The sequence below is a fragment of the Somniosus microcephalus genome, chromosome 16 (genome assembly GCF_052327205.1).
Source record: "Somniosus microcephalus isolate GS21.2 chromosome 16, FLI_Smic_1.0, whole genome shotgun sequence".
NCBI classification, from domain to species: Eukaryota; Metazoa; Chordata; class Chondrichthyes; order Squaliformes; family Somniosidae; genus Somniosus; species Somniosus microcephalus.
Window position 1 is genome coordinate 32552604 of NC_141002.1, and position 16834 is coordinate 32569437.

The 16834-nt window shown below is 44.6% G+C and overlaps 1 protein-coding gene across 1 annotated transcript in view; it reads left to right on the plus strand.

The window, feature by feature from the left end:
- The window catches only part of slc13a1 (solute carrier family 13 member 1), a 78649-nt gene that overhangs the window by 20264 nt on the left and 41551 nt on the right, over nt 1-16834 (plus strand). The window contains 1 exon segment of the mRNA XM_086009787.1: nt 14234-14332. Within this exon segment, the coding sequence (XP_085865913.1) occupies nt 14234-14332 (99 nt within the window).

A 16834-nucleotide genomic window follows, 5' to 3' on the forward strand; every position in this document is an offset into this window, starting at 1 on the left:
CTAGGCACTTGGTCAGAGTATTAAACAAGGCTTTAATCGACCGTTTGACAACATGGAAGTCTAGTTGTCCTTCACTAGTTCCTGTTTACAAAATGTCCTGAGCAAGCTGGGCCCATGCCCGAGTATTTATACTCTCCCTGGACAGCGTCACCAGCAGGCCACCCAGTATATTTCATAAGTCATTTCTACATGAATGGCAAGATTCATGTCATTCTTCCCGCCTGAAAGATTGGAAGTCCGGCGGCTTTTTTCTACCGAATTAGTCAGACTAAGAATAGACGCAGTCGTTTGGATCTCCGTCAGTGGCCGGAAGGCACGTTTCCTCAGACCGTGTTTTGGTCCCTGGGTCGCTTAGTTCGTACCAGTGGGCTGGCAGAGTCTGTGTCGCCTTGATCGATCTGAGGGGGACTGGGGAGATTGTGGCTCCGGGTGTGTTTGGATATCTGTTGGTGGCCAGAAGGCACGTCTCCTTGGACTGTGTTTTGGTCCCTGGGTCGCTTAGTTCATACCGGCAGGCTGGCAGAGTCCGTGTCGCCTTGATCGACCTGAGGGGGACTGGGGAGATCATGACTCCGGGTGCAGGCCCCCACAGGCGCAGAGCTGGCTTCACCCTGCCCGGTAGTCGGTGACTGACCGACGTCCTGGCTTTGGGTGGCCATCCCGCGAGGAGTGCTCTGATACCCGGGTTGATCCGTCAGAATAGCTGGCAGATCCCTTGACATCCTGGGTAGGGCGTCATCCTCAGAGGAGCGCAGGGTATCAGAGTCATTGATATGGATTCCACCATCAGTTTGGTCCGTGGGACCGGTTGGGCAGGGAGCCAGATCCCGAAGTGACACTGCAGATTCCTGGCCATCAGGGTACCGCACGTATGCGTATGTGGGATTGACATCTGTTAGTTCCACTTTGTCGATGAGGGGATCACTCTTAGAGGATCGGACGAATCTTCGGAGCAGCACGGGGCCAGGAGCTGCCAACCACGATGGTAGGGACGTCCCATGAGTGGAGCGACCCTGGAACCCGAAGAATCGTTCGTGAGGAGTAGTGTTGTTGGATGTAGAAAGAAGAGGCTTGATGGAATGCAATGCGTCAGGGAACATAGTTTCCCAATGCTGGTCTGATAGGTTGTGTGACCTCAGTGCAAGACGAACAGCGTTCCAAATGATAGCGTTGAATCTCTCAACCTGTCCATTTCCAATAGGATGATACGGTATTGTTCTACTTGAGGCGATTCCCCGTTGGGAAAGATAACTTTTGAGTTCGCTTGATATGAAGGAGGGACCCCGATCAGAGTGGATGAAATTGGCCATACCGCAAAGGGAAAAGGCCTGATCGAGGCATTTGATCACTGTGGAAGTAAGCATATTGGGACAGGGGAAAGCAAAGGGAAAGCATGAATATTCGCCCACCATAGTAAGCAAGTAGGTGTTTCGCGTTGAGGAAGGCAGTGGCCCTTAAAAGTTAATGCTGAGTCGCTGCATAGGCTGTATAGTGTGTATGAGCGAGCCATCCGACGGACGGAAGAATTGCAGTTTTAATTCCGCACAAATTCTACAAGTGGAGCATGTTCTTCTCACATCTTCCATAGAAAATGGGAGATTTTTAGATCGCACAAAGTGTAACATACAGGTAACGCCAGGATGGCATAAGTCAGTATGAAGATCCGCAAGAGTTGAAGTTGACATGGAAAAGCAGAATGCATGCGTGAGGGTATCCGGGGCCACATTCTCTTTGCCGGGTCAATAATGTATGGTGTAGCCAAAGGCGGCCAATTCCATCCTCCAGAGCTGTATTTTGTTATTCTTGATCTTAGTGTGTTTCCGGTTATCCAGCATAAAGGCCACAGAGCACTGATCGGTTATAAGCATGAAATGGCGACGAACGAGAAAATGACTCCATTTACATACTGCTTCGATGATAGCCGTAGCCTCCTTCTCGACAGGAGGATAATGGAGCTCGCTACCCTGCAAAGTTCTGGACAGAAATGCAACAGGTCGACCACCTTGATTCAAAGTAGCTGAGATCGCCACATCCGATGCATCGCACTCGACCACGAAAGGGAGATTTTCATCGATGGAACGAAGCATGGCTTTTTCCAGTTGTTGCTTGAGGAGGTCGAAAGCTGAAATAGCCGTTGCCTTCAACAGAAATGACTTTGCATGAAGCAGGGGCTGGATCTTGTCGGAAAAGTGGGGTATCCACTTCGCATAATAGGCGATCAATGATACCATCAGCTAGAAGGCGAGAGATTTCTGCCTCGATAAAGGATCGATCATCTTGGCTGAAACATCGTGATTTAGTGACGATGGGCTTACATTGGGGGAAAGATTGGCAAACAAGGAGGGCTCATCGAGCGAAGCTGCCAAAAGCGCACAAAACGGTACTTTGGAAATAGTAAGCTCCGGTTTTGACCCTCTGTGGTGATTATTTCCTATGTTTAATAAGAAGTATTGTGATTGGTGAATGGGGTGGTTGTTCTGTGTTAGTAAGAAGTATTGTAATTGGTTGTTTGTTTCTACCTTGATATATGTGCTGTAAACTCATTGGTAGTGGATGTCAGGTGATTTGTGGTGGCCATCTTAAATTCAGTTCTCTCCAGTCATGGTTGGAGACTGGTGTTGAAAGATGTGCTACTGGATTTTTAAAGTTAATAAAGCCTAGATTAGAAAGGTAAATCTATTCTTCATTTCAATTTATTAACTTTTTATCAGAATGGAGCGATATCTTCAACCAGAACGATTCAATGCTGACCCTAATTCTGCAGGAGTGGATGATAAATGGAAACATTGGTATTGTACATTTACAAACTTTTTGGGTGTGTTGGAACAAGAGTCTCTGAATAAGCTGAATATGCTGATCAACTACATTGCTCCGGATGTGTATAAGTATATTTTGGACTGTAAAACTTACGAATTGGCTATTTCTACATTGGAGAAGATTTTTGTTAAACCAAAGAATGAGGTATTTGCATGTTATCTTCTATCTGCCCGTAGGCAGCAGGTGGGAGAATCTTTGGATACTTATTTACAAGCACTTCGGCACCTTAGTGCTAACTGTAATTATAAAGCCGTGACGGCCGAAGAATATAAGGAAGAATCGGTACAGGATGCTTTTATTAATGGACTACTGTCTAGATCAATTCGTCAGCGGTTGTTAGAAAATAAGACTTTGGATCTCAAGAGTGCTTTTGAGCAAGCTTCTACATTGGATATGGCTCAGAGAAGTTCGGATTCTTATGCTCTTTCTAATCGACCTGCGACTGTGGTTTCGGCAGTTCCGGATGAAAAAGAATTAGGTGGACTTAATGGGAGTGGTTTACTAGATTCTGAAACAGTTTCTACTTTGGCGGCTGTTGCCTCTAGGATTCAGAAGTGTTATTTTTGTGGGAACGTCCGGCATCCTCGTTTGAAGTGTCCTGCCCAGGAGGCTGTGTGTAGTAAATGTGGAAAGAGAGGTCATTATGCACGTGTTTGTAAATCATTAGGTTCAATTACCTCCTCTTCTGCGACTATTCAACCTGTAGAGAGGGCGCTTATTGCATCAATTTCTGCTGCATTTGCTCATGGCCTAAACAAAGCTATAGTTATGGCCCAAGTTAATGGGTTAGAAGTGAAGGCTCTCATAGATACGGGCAGTACTGAGAGTTTTATAAGTCTTCAGTTTGCGAAGGAAAAGTGTTTGAAAATCTTGCCTGTTACTTATCAGGTGTGTATGGCTCAGACGACCCTTACTTCACAAGTAGCTGGTTGTTGCCTTGTGAAAATGATTCTTCTAGGTAATACGTATACTGATATACGCCTATCTGTTTTGCCTAATCTTTGTGCGGATATTTTGATTGGTCATGATGTGCTTAAATTACACGAGTCTCTCAGTCTTTCGTTTGGAGGGACTAAGCCACCCTTATCCATTTGTGGATTAACTTCTTTATCCATTTCTCCATTATCACTTTTTTCCAATTTGATGCCGGATTGTAAGCCAATTGCTATCAAGTCAAGAGGGTATAGCAGTCAGGATAGAGAATTTATTAATTCTGAAGTCCAACGTCTTTTATTGGAAGGAATCATTGAACCTAGTTGTTCGCCTTGGCGGGCTCAGGTAGTTGTCACCACTAACGAGAGACATAAGAAACGAATGGTGATAGACTACTCTCAAACTATTAATAGGTATACTCAATTAGATGCGTACCCTTTGCCTAAGATTGATGAGCTTATCAACAAAGTATCTCAGTATAAGTTTTTTAGCACTATTGATTTAAAGAGTGCTTATCATCAGATTCCTATTGTTAAGAGGGATCAACCATATACAGCCTTTGAGGCTGGTGGAAAGCTGTATCAGTTTTGCCGAATACCATTTGGTGTTACTAATGGTGTTGCTTGTTTTCAACGGGCAATGGATGCTTTTATAAGTGATAACTCTCTCTCTGACACCTTTTCATATTTAGATGATATCATGGTGTGTGGTAAATCAAGGGTGGAGCATGATTCTAATTTAGAAAGATTCCTTCAAGCTGCGGAAAAAGTTGGTTTAACTTTTAATAAAGAGAAGTGTATCTTTTCGACTACTGAGGTAAATCTACTGGGGTATATTATCTTGGGAAATAAGATTAAACCAGATCCAGAACGTTTGCGACCATTGATCGATTTACCTTATCCTACTAATTCTAAGGCTTTGCAACGAGTTGTTGGACTGTTTTCTTACTATTCTAATTGGATTGCAAACTTTTTGCAGAAGATCCGGCCCCTTATTCGGGTTACGACATATCCTCTATCATGGGAGGCCAGGACATGTTTTGATAATTTTAAAAAGGATATCTTAGGAGCAGCTGTGCATTCTATTGATGAGCAGGTTCCCTTTGTGATTGAGACGGATGCTTCTGATTTTGCAATTGGGGCTACTCTGAACCAGAATGGAAGACCTGTGGCCTTTTTCTCACGTACCTTGAACAATAGTGAAAAAAGACATTCTTCAATAGAAAAAGAGGCATATGCATTAGTAGAAGCATTGCATAAATGGAGACATTATTTATCGGGGCGACATTTCACGTTGGTAACCGATCAAAAATCTGTGTCCTTTATGTTTGATGTTAAACATTTTGGAAAGATCAAAAATGATAAAATAATGAGGTGGAGGATTGAGTTGGCATGTTACCATTTTGATATAGTTTATCGTCCGGGGAAGGATAATGTTGCTGCTGATGCACTGTCGAGGGCTTATTTTTCTCTGATTCACGGAGATACGCTTATTAATCTTCACAATGCCTTATGTCATCCTGGGGTTACGAGGATGATACACTTCGTACGCAGTAAGAATTTGCCCTTTTCAGTTGAAGACGTCAAGCAGATGACTTCATCATGTTCTATCTGTGCTCGGTGTAAACCGAATTTCTTTAAGCCTCAACGAGCTCATCTTATAAAGGCTACTTCTCCTTTTGAACGTCTGAGCATTGATTTTAAGGGGCCTCTTCCTTCAACGACTCAAAATCGATACATATTTACAGTTGTGGATGAGTTTTCAAGGTTTCCTTTTGCTTTTCCTTGCGCAGATGTATCAGCTGCTACAGTTATCAAATGTCTGACTCAACTTTTTGTCATCTTTGGGATGCCTGCGTATATCCATTCAGATCAGGGAAGTTCTTTTATGTCTTCCCAGTTGAAGGAATACCTTCAGAGTCGGGGAATTTCTACTAGTAGAACTACCCCGTATAACCCCCAGGGTAATGGACAGTGTGAACGATACAATGGGGTGATCTGGAAGGCAGTTATGTTGGCTTTGACATCCCGGAACCTTAAGAATACACAGTGGGAAATGGTATTGCCTGATGCCCTGCATTCCATTAGATCATTGCTTTCAACGGCTACTAATGTGACCCCCCATGAAAGGCTCTTTAATTACCCGCGGAGATCTACTACGGGATATTCGGTACCTTCATGGCTTACTATGCAGGGACCTATGCTGCTTCGACGCCATGTTAGATTGTCAAAATATGATCCTTTAGTGGAGGAGGTGGAGCTGTTGGAGGCAAATTCCCAATATGCTCATATTCGATTCCAAGATGGGAAAGAAAGTACTGTTTCAATTAAAGATTTGGCTCCTTGTGGTGGCCAGCCCTCTTCTGAGGATACTAATAATAGTCACGATTCAGATAATGTGGATGTTGTTATAGATACTACGAATATTTCCAATCCTACTGCAGATAATTATACTTCTATTAGTCAGCCTTTGATGGATGTTCATGACCGTCCCAGTTTACCTCCTGATGGGATTTCCAATCCGGAAACCGTTGATAATCGGGATATGGATAGCCTTCCTGCAGAAGATACTTCGGTGTCTCCGGGTGTGGGAGGGCAAGGAATTTCACCAAGGTTAAGAAGGTCGACACGAACAAGATATCCAGTCGACCGATTGAAAATGGACTTTTAAATTGATAGTAATGTTTTAAAATTGTTGAAATATTATACTTGTATTTTAGTTGTAAATAAATTAATTATAAATTGTAAAGGTTGTTTTAGGTTGGAGCATGTTTTAAAAGGAGGGGTGAATGTGGTGATTATTTCCTATGTTTAATAAGAAGTATTGTGATTGGTGAATGGGGTGGTTGTTCTGTGTTAGTAAGAAGTATTGTAATTGGTTGTTTGTTTCTACCTTGAGATATATGCTGTAAACTCATTGGTAGTGGATGTCAGGTGATTTGTGGTGGCCATCTTAAATTCAGTTCTCTCCAGTCATGGTTGGAGACTGGTGTTGAAAGATGTGCTACTGGATTTTTAAAGTTAATAAAGCCTAGATTAGAAAGGCAAATCTATTCTTCATTTCACCCTCCAAACTCAAAAGTGAGTCTTTTGTGTTGTTTCTGGAAATCCTGTCCCAGAAGCACATGACTGCATAGGTTTTTGAGCACCCCGAGCCGGGTGGAGGAGTAAGTGTGGCCATTAAGAATAAGGTCGACAAGACAAAAGCCAGAATATTTGGTGGTCAGTGTCGTCAGAGCCATTGCAATTTCCCTGTCTGAGGGGTAAATATGCAGTTTTAACTTACTAACAGCCTGCTCACTGATGAAGCTGTCAGACCTGCATGAGTCGATTAGTGCACTCAAAATGTGTCCATTTACCAAAACCTTTGTGGCTGCATGGGACAGGCTTTGGGGAAAAACAGCTGTGATGGGAGGAGGAGCAGTTTTACCCTTGACAGTTGTAACCTTCATAGTGGCTCTTGGGGGAGGAGCAGTTTTACAGATAGCAGCTGTAACTTTAGTAGTGGCTCTTGGGGGAGGAGCAGTTTTATAGATAGCAGCTGCAAAACTAACAGGGGCTCTTTACCGGTATACCTTAGAAAAGTGACCTTTCTTACTAACAGAGGCTCTTAACTGGCATACCTTAGAAAAGTGACCTTTCTTACTGCAATGACTGCAGGTTGCGTTATGAGCAGGACAAAATTTCCTATAGTGGAATGCACCTCCACAGAAGAAACACTTCCTTCCAGATTCCCCAGATGCCATTAGGGCAGTGTCATCATCAGTGAGGGCTTCTAGGGTAGTGTCATCATCGGCTAATATAGAGTAGTCATCAGTGAGGGCTTCTGCCTGAGGCCCATTGGAGGAGTCACCAAAAGTGATAGCAGCAGTCCGTGCACATGGTAAAAGATAGGCATCTGCATTTTTTTTTGTTAAGTCCAGAGAACATGCCTGGTCACAGGCAGCTTGTAACTCGAGGGTTTTATTCTCCAACAGATGCTGGTGTATGAAAGGGGATGCAATTCTGTTAATAAAGGGATCACAAATTAACTCCTCCTGGTACTGCTCAGCTGAGACAGCTTTGAGATTACAATCCTTGCTGAGCCTGCGAAGCTTTTGAAGGAATTCATCAAGTGATGCCCCAGGTTGTTGTCGAGTTGTTGCCAGTAGATGCCGAGCAAAAATTTTGTTTGGGGCCTTAACATATAATTGCTGTAATATTTAGATAACGGAGTCATAGTCTACACAGTCTTCGATATAGTCAAACACATAAGGGGATACATAATTGGCAAGTATCTCTAACTTATCAGGAACATTCTCACCACACACCCTGAGGAAGTTGCTGAAGGTACGATACCAGTGTTTCCATACTGTTAAATCCGTGAATCTTGATGTATGGTGTCCTTCAATAAATAGACAGAGGCTGCAGAGGAACAATCAACGGTGTTTACTGGATGAGGGTTACTCTAAAACTAACAGTACAAATCCCTACTCAGGGTTTATATACAGGTGTGGTCACTGCCGGTACTACAGTATACAGGAGCTGTAAAAAGTAGTTCTCCCCTTAAAGGTACATACACGACAATTCCTCCCCTTTTAGATTAACAGTACCATAACATTAATTTAACAATTAAATATCAACTAATTACAATTAACACTTTTAACATGCAACATTAACTGAAAATAATCTATTTATAAATTCAGTCTTTGGGGAGGCTTCCTGATCCTTTCTGGATAGCGCCTTTCCTGAGTGTCTTGCTCTTGGTGCTGAGGCGATTCTGGCCCCCTGTCGTCGGTTGGTTCATCAGCTTCCAATGCTACTGTTTCTGGGGTACATGCTACCGGTATGTCGGGTTCATCACCAGGTACATATGGGCGAGACATGGGGTTGATTCGTTCCTGTGACTCTAGGATCTGGTCAACATGGCGTCTCACAATGTTCTCCCCAACATCCACTGTGTACATGAGTGGCCCCTGCCATGTGCATATCGTTCCTGGTTGCCATTTCTCTGTTCGGTAGTCGCGGGCCAAGACTGGTTGCCCTACATTGAAGCTCCTTTTCGGCTTCTCATTGATGTGCTGAAATTGCTTATTCTCAACATCTCTTCGTACATTTGGTCTGAGCAAATCCAGACGAGATCTCAACCTTCAGTTAAAGAACATCATGGCCGGGGTCTGGTTTGTGACTGCATGTGTCGCATTTCTGTAGGCTAACAGGAAATTGTCCACCTTGTGCTGCAGTGGAATGTTATCTTCGCACATGGCCCTTACTGCTTTCTTAAAGGTTTGTACGAACCTCTCAGCCAATCCATTTGTGGCTGGATGATACGGGGCGGATGTGTAATGCTTTACCCCATTCCTCTTCATAAATCTTCGAAACTCCTCGGACACAAACTGTGGTCTGTTATCAGAGCAAATCTGCTCTGGCAAGCCGTTCCTGGCAAATATGGTCCGCAGGACTGCAATAGTTTTCTCCGTGGTGGTGAAGGACATTTTGATCACCTCAGGCCATTTTGAGTGTGCATCCACAGCTATTAAAAACATTGAGTCCATGAATGGACCAGCAAAATCAATATGCACCCGTTGCCATGGAGATGAGGGCCACTCCCATGGGTGTAGAGGATCATGTGGTGGTGCATTTTGGGCCTTCTGGCATCCTGAGCAGCTCTTTGTCAGGTCCTCGATTTGCTGATCGATCCCCGGCCACCACACATAAGCCCTAGCAAGGCTTTTCATTTTCACCCCTCCCAGATGACCTTTGTGAAGCTCATTGAGCACTCTCTCCCTTAACTTGGGTGGAATTACCACTCGTGATCCACACATCAAGGTCCCCTGGCATACTGACAGCTGTTCTCTTCTGGATGAGAATGCTGGCAACAGTGAGTCGCCATGTGTTGGCCATCCCTTCACCGTCAAGTCATATACCCGAGACAGTGTCGGGTCATTTCGGGTCTCCTTCTCTATATCAGCGTTAGTTACAGGCAAGCGTTCAATTATAGTCGAATGAAATATTTCGATAGGGTCCACTGCTGGTGCTTCCTCCGCAGTAGGCAGTGGCAGACGTGATAGCCCATCAGCGTTTCCATGCTGTTTCATGCCCTTATACTCGATTTCCTATTGGTGTGCCCCTAGAAAAAGGGACCATCTTTGTAGCCATTGCGCAGTCATCACCGGAATGCCCTTCTTTGGATTAAAGATGGAGACAAGTGGTTGGTGATCAGTCAGCAAGGTGAACTTCTGCCCGTGCAGTAAGTGGTTGAACTTTTTCACTCCCCACACTAGGCTGAGGGCCTCCCTGTCATTCTGGGCATAGTTACGCTCGGCTGAGGTTAGTGATCGTGATGCAAAGGCTATTGGCCTCTCTGAGCCGTCCGAGAATTTGTGCAACAGCAACGCTCCAATGCCATAGGGTGATGCATCACACGCCAACCGAATTGGTAGTGCTGGGTTGAAATGAGCCAACACCTCTTTTGATGTGATCAATTCTTTGCTCTTCTGGAAAGCTCGTTTACATTCATCATTCCACTTCCATGGTACCCCCGTTTGCAGTAGGGTGTTCAGTGGGTGTAGTACGGTAGACATATTTGGCAAGAACTTATGGTAGTAGTTCACCAGCCCGAGGAACGACCTCAGTTGTGACACATTTTCCGGTGCTGGAGCCTTGACTACTGCCTCAATCTTTTCAGGGGACTTATGTAACCCCTCTTCATCAATAACATGGCCACAATACGAGATCTGCTTCTGGAAAAACTCGCATTTGTGGCGATTAGCTCGGAGCCCATATTCCTGCAATCTAGTGAGCACCTGCTCCAGGTTGGCGAGGTGATCACTGTCATTTTCGCCCGTGACCAGGATGTCATCCAAATAACACTGGGTCCCTAGAATCCCTTGCAGGACTTGATCCACTGCCCTTTGCCAAATAGCCAGAGCTGATGCTACCCCGAACACCAGCTGGTTGTATTGGTAGAGACCTTTATGAGTGTTGATCATGAGGTACTCTTTCGAGGCTTCTTCTACCTCCATTTGCAGGTACGCCTGGGCCAGATCAATCTTAGTGAAGCGTTTCCCTCCAGATAGCGAGGCGAAAATATCTTCAATTTGCGGAAGCGGATATTGTACCGTGTGAAGGACTGGGTTCACTGTCACCTTAAAGTCCCCACAGATGCGAACCTTCTTTGGTTCCCTAGGCGTATTACTCAATGACCTCTTCATTACAGGAACGGTGGGTGTAGTCCACTCGCTCCAGTCCACTTTGGACAGTACTGAATGTTCCAAACCTTCCAGCTCTGCTTCGACGGCTGGGCGGATCGCATAAGACACCGGTCTGGCCTTAAAAAACTTAGGGCTTGCATTTTCCTCTATTTTGATCGTCGCTGTTGTGCCTTTTAGTGTTCTGAGTTCCTCCTGGAACACTTCTTGTGCGTCAGTTAGCATTTTTGACAGTCATCCAGGTGTGACGTCGTCATCCTCTTTGGCATCTACAGTCGGTGCTTGTATGGAATGCCAATCTAGCTGTATCTTCCGGATCCATTCACGTCCTAGTAGTGGTGGTCCTCCCTCTGGCAATACATATAGGTCCATTTTTGGTGTTTCCTTGCCGTTATCTATAACGTTCACCCTTATTTTTCCTTTTGGGTAGACTTTTTGCCCCGTGTACGTCTTCAAGACGATCTCTGCATCTCTCAAGGGTATATGTGAGAATAGCCGCTTGTAGTCCCTTTGATTTATGACTGTTAGGGCTGATCCTGTGTCCAATTCCATTTTTACTTGGACTCCTGCTATCTTGAGCGTGACCCAGATAGTTTGGTAATCCTCCATTTTGATCACATTATGTAGTTTCAGACAACCCAGCTCCTTGCTTCCAGAGTCTGTATCCCTTTTCTGTTCGTCTGAACTACTCTCCGTCACCTTATGTACCCTCTTGTACTTCTCCTGTGGAGATTTCTTGCTGCTGGTTTTCTTTTCCGACCTGCAGACTCTTGCTATGTGTCCTACTTTTCCACACTGTCTGCACACTTGGTCCTTGAACCAGCAATCCTTAAGGTCGTGTGTTGTTCTGCCGCTGCGAAAGCACTTCACTGTTCCGTATGCCATTTCATTTGTGCCACATTCTTGCGGTCTCCGTTGTATCTCTGCTGCGCCCCGTGCTGCTGCTTCGTGTGATACTGCAATGCTGAAAGCCTTGTCCAGCGTAAGATCCTTTTCTGATAGAAGCCGTTTCTGGGTTCCTTCACTTTGAAGCCCACACACGAACTTGTCCCTTAAAGTATCTGCTAGTCCCGTTCCAAACTGGCAGTGTTTCGATAGCTTGTGCAGTTCCGTTAAATACTCAGCATTACTTTCATCTTTATGCTGGTTCCTTTTGTGAAACTTAAATCTTTCTGCTATCAGCAGCGGTGTGGGGTTTAAGTGGTCCCGTAGGATTGACACTATGTTTTCAAAATTCTTTTCCTCTGGTTTCTCTGGGGTTACTAGGTTTCGCAGTAAGCCATACGTTTTTGCACCCATTGAATTCAACAATACCAGCGCTTTCTTGTCATCTGGCACTTCATTCGCCTTGCAGTATACTTCAATGCGTTCGACATATGTCGTGCAATCTTCGACTTCATTGTTGAACGCTGTGATACTGCCACTCGTCGGCATTTTTTTTTTTGGTGTGTTTAGACCGGCTCAAAATGGCGTCTCCCGCGCTTTCCCTTCTTCTCCGCTGTGGCTCAAAAATGGCGTCTCCCGCGCTCTCCCTTATTCTCCGCTGCAGCTCAAATGGTGTCTCCCGCGCTTTCCTTTCTTCCCCCCGCGGACGCTGCTCAGCCCTTGAACACCGGCCGCGCTCTGCGCGTTTTCCTGCGCGCCTCTCTTGTTGACGCCGCTTGGTCCTGAACCCCGGCTGCGCCCCGTGCGCTCTACCCTCTCTCTCTTTTTTTTTTTTTCCCGTCGACGCCGCTCGGTCTTCAAACCCGGCTGTGCCCTGTGCGCTTTACCCTCTCTCTTACACCGTCGACGCTGCTCGGCCTTCCCCTGTGCCGTCGGTCGGCTCCAGCCGCCGCCGTCCGGGAAGGGCCTGCGCCGTACCTGCTGCCAGCCCGTCTCGCTGGAGTCTCCGCCGGATTGTCGACGCCCGTGCCCCTGGAATCGGCCTTCTTCTGCAGAGTTGCAGGTAGGTTCGAATCGACTTGTCGCCAATGTTAAATCTGTGAATCTTGATGTATGGTGTCCTTCAATAAATAGACAGAGACTGCAGAGGAACAATCAACGGTGTTTACTGGATGAGGGTTACTCTAAAACTAACAGTACAAATCCCTACTCAGGGTTTATATACAGGTGTGGTCACTGCCGGTATTACAGTATACAGGAGCTGTAAAAAGTAGTTCTCCCCTTAAAGGTACATACACTACACATACCTTAGCCATTGTAGGTGAATTCGGGTCCAGGTCAAGACGGGAGGGTCGGAGTAGTTTCTCCATGATGGATTGATTACTACCTATGGTTCCCTTCTACCGTTTGAGTCGTAGCCGTCTGTTCCCAAAACCACTCAGAGCGTGGAGCAGCAAACAGTCGATTGAATTGATGTAAGAAAACTACTAGGCACTTGGTCAGAGTATTAAACAAGGCTTTAATTGACTGTTTCACAACATGGAAGTCTAGTTGTCCTTCACTAGTTCCTGTTTACAAAATGCCCTGAGCAAACTGGGCCCGTGCCCGAGTATTTATACTCTCCCTGGACAGCGCCACCAGCAGGCCGCCCAGTATATTTCATAAGTCATTTCTACATGAATGGCAAGATTCATGTCACATGGCATCTTGCTTTACTGTAGCACTTCTCATGTGCAGAGAGATATCTCAAAGTGCTTTACTGAATAGATACAAGCAAGGTGGGAAAGGGATAAAGAGGGGTGGGTGCTCTAAAGCTCCTTACCACCTGAGTTAACTCATTTTCAACCCTTCTCTTCCTCATCTGTTTACTTCTGGAGAGAAATCTGCTTTCCCCATTTTCTTTGATTTCCTTTACATTTCAATTTGAGTTCTGTTTCTGCGCTTTCTCAAATCCAACCAAACTCATTGACTCTACAAATCTGTCATCATCATATCTTCGCATGAACAAACTTTTCCCTGCAATTTATGCACACTATTGAAGAATCATATTCTACCTGATCACAGACTTGTGATGTTACGATCAGTGTCCCACTCATGTCAGATCACACACACACCGTTCACCCCATTGCAAAACCTTATAATCCTACAAATTACTGATGGTGATATTAGCAAACGAATGCTTATGCCATTCCTCTCACATTCCTTTATTTGTTATTTTAACTTAAGGGCTAACCTATTTATTTGAAATGAGTTACTGCCTCTGCTAAGATCGAGGACAGAGGAATGCCTTATGAGTGCCTCGAGGCTTTGTCCATTAATATCACCGACAGTAGCTTGTCAGCTTATTTTTGACACAACTTCAAATTTACAGTATTAAAAAATCTAACTGATTTCTCTAAAGCATAACAGCTTTTCAGACACATTTGAATTTGGCAAAGAAAAGAATAGCAGAGAAAATGCATCAATAAAAATGATTGAAGAGGAGTACAAGAAGCTTGGACCCACGGGGTGAGACACCTATTATAATAATTCATTTCAATTACTGATATAATAAACTATGGCCTTGAAATTATGCTGTGAGATAAAAGCATAGAAATGCTTCACTCATTCATCTGGAATTCATTTGTCTGCTAATCTAGCGGAGCCAATAACCCACTTAATTTAAACAGATTAACGCCTCCGCTAAATAATGAATAAAGGATTTTCAGCCAGTGCATTATTAACCCACAGTGTAGTTTCAGGGTGTATTTTCTTTAGTGATCAAGTGCATTCTTATTCTAACTAATCACATTTTAAATTCTAATCTGAAGCTTTTATGATATTGTTTAGCACGCTAAACTAGTTTGTGACTGAGAGCATTTTGTATTGATATTTTGATGTCAGAATAATTATTTTTAAATTTATTTAAAATGCAAGCACTGCTTGAGACACACTGTTAGATCCGTGATTCTGAGGGTATGCTGTTTTTCAATAACCACACGGATGCTGTAACTTAACAATAAACAGGTATTTACTGGAGGAGGGTAGTCTCAAGGCTGGGGGTACAGGGGCATGCGCAAAGCTTATATACAGGTGTAGTCACTGCCAGTACTACAGTATACAGGAGCTGTAAAAGTAGTTCTGTCTTAAAGGCACATACACTACAATTCCTCCCCTTTTAGATTAGTAGTACCCCTAATATTCAAATTACAATTAACACTTTAACATGTACATTAAACAACAATAGTCCATTTATAGATTCAGTCTTTGGGGCGGCTTCCTGACCCTTTCGGGATAGCGCCTTTCCTGAGGTTCTTGTTCTTGGTGCAGAGGCGATTCTGACCCCTTTTCATCGGGTAGTTCATCGGGTTCCACTGCTACTGGTTCTGAGGTAGATGCTACTGGTATGTCGGGTTCATCCCCAGGTACTCGAGACATGGGGTTGACGCGTTCCTGTAACGCTAAGATCTGATCGACGTGGCGTCTCACAATGTTCTCCCCGACATCCACTGTGTACATTAATGGCCCCTGCCTTGTGCATATTGTTCCGGGTTGCCATTTCTCTGTTCGATAGTCACGGGCCAAGACTGGTTGCCCTACATTGAAGCTCCTTGTCGGCTTCTCATTGATGTGCTGGAATTGTTTGTCCTCAACATTTCTTCGCACATTTGGTCTGAGCAAGTCCAGACGAGATCTCAACCTTCGGTTAAAGAACATCATGGCCGGGGTCTGGTTGGTAACTGCATGTGTCGCGTTTCGGTAGGCTAATAAGAAATTGTCCGTCTTATGCTGTAGTGGAATTTCATCATCGCACATGGCCTTTATCGCCTTCTTAAAGGTTTGTACGAACCGCTCAGCCAATCCATTTGTGGCTGGATGATACGGGGCGGATGTGTAATGCCTTACCCCATTCCTTCTCATAAATTTTTGAAATTCTTCGGACACAAACTGTGGTCCATTATCAGAGCAAATCTGCTCTGGCAAACCGTTTCTGGCAAATATGGTCCGTAGGACTGCAATCGTTTTCTCTGTAGTGGTTGAAGACATTTTTATCACCTCAGGCCACTTTGAATGAGCATCCACTGCTATAAAGAACATTGAGTCCATGAATGGACCAACAAAATCAATATGCACCCATTGCCATGGAGAGGAGGGCCACTCCCATGGGTGTAGAGGGGCATGTGGTGGTGCATTTTGGACCTTCTGGCATCCTAAGCAGCTCTTAGTTAAGTCTTTGATTTGTTGATCGATTCCCGGACACCACACATAAGCCCTAGCAAGGCTTTTCATTTTCCCTCCCCCAGATGACCTTCATGTAGCTCATTTAGCACTCTCTCCCTTAACTTGGGTGGAATCACCACTCTGGATCCACACATCACTGTCCCCTGGCATACTGACAGCTGTTCTCTTCTGGATGAGAATGCTGGCAACAGTGAGTCGCCATGTGTTGGCCATCCCCTCACCGTCAAATCATATACCCTTGGCCAGTGCTGGGACTAGAGTCCTGGCGGATCATATAACTAGGGCCGTAGAGAGGGCTTTAAACTAACTAGTGGGGGGGAGGTTCCTAGAGAGCAAATATTAAAAATGACAACAGAGAAGGTCATAGACTTAGGTAGCAGTGGGGAAATTAAAAACCAGAGCGTGTCAGGAAGTGGCAGAAGGTATGGAGTAAAAGGTAAAGTAATAAAAAGGGCAAAAGCAGGAACTAAGTGTCACAAAACATCTTTGAAAGTTCTCTATCTGAATGCACATAGCATTCATAACAAAATAGACGAGTTAATGGCACAAATAACTACATATGGGTATGATCTTGTGGCCATTGCAGAAACATGGCTGCAGGGTGACAATGCCTGGGAATTAAACATACCAGGTTATTTAACGATCAGGAAGGACAGGCAGGAAGGAAGGGGAGGTGGGGTGGCTATGTTAATAAAGGAAGGAATCACTGTAATACAGAGAAATGATATTGGGTCAAAAGATTAGGATAATGAAACAGTTTGGGTGGAGGTAAGGAATAATAAAGGGAAA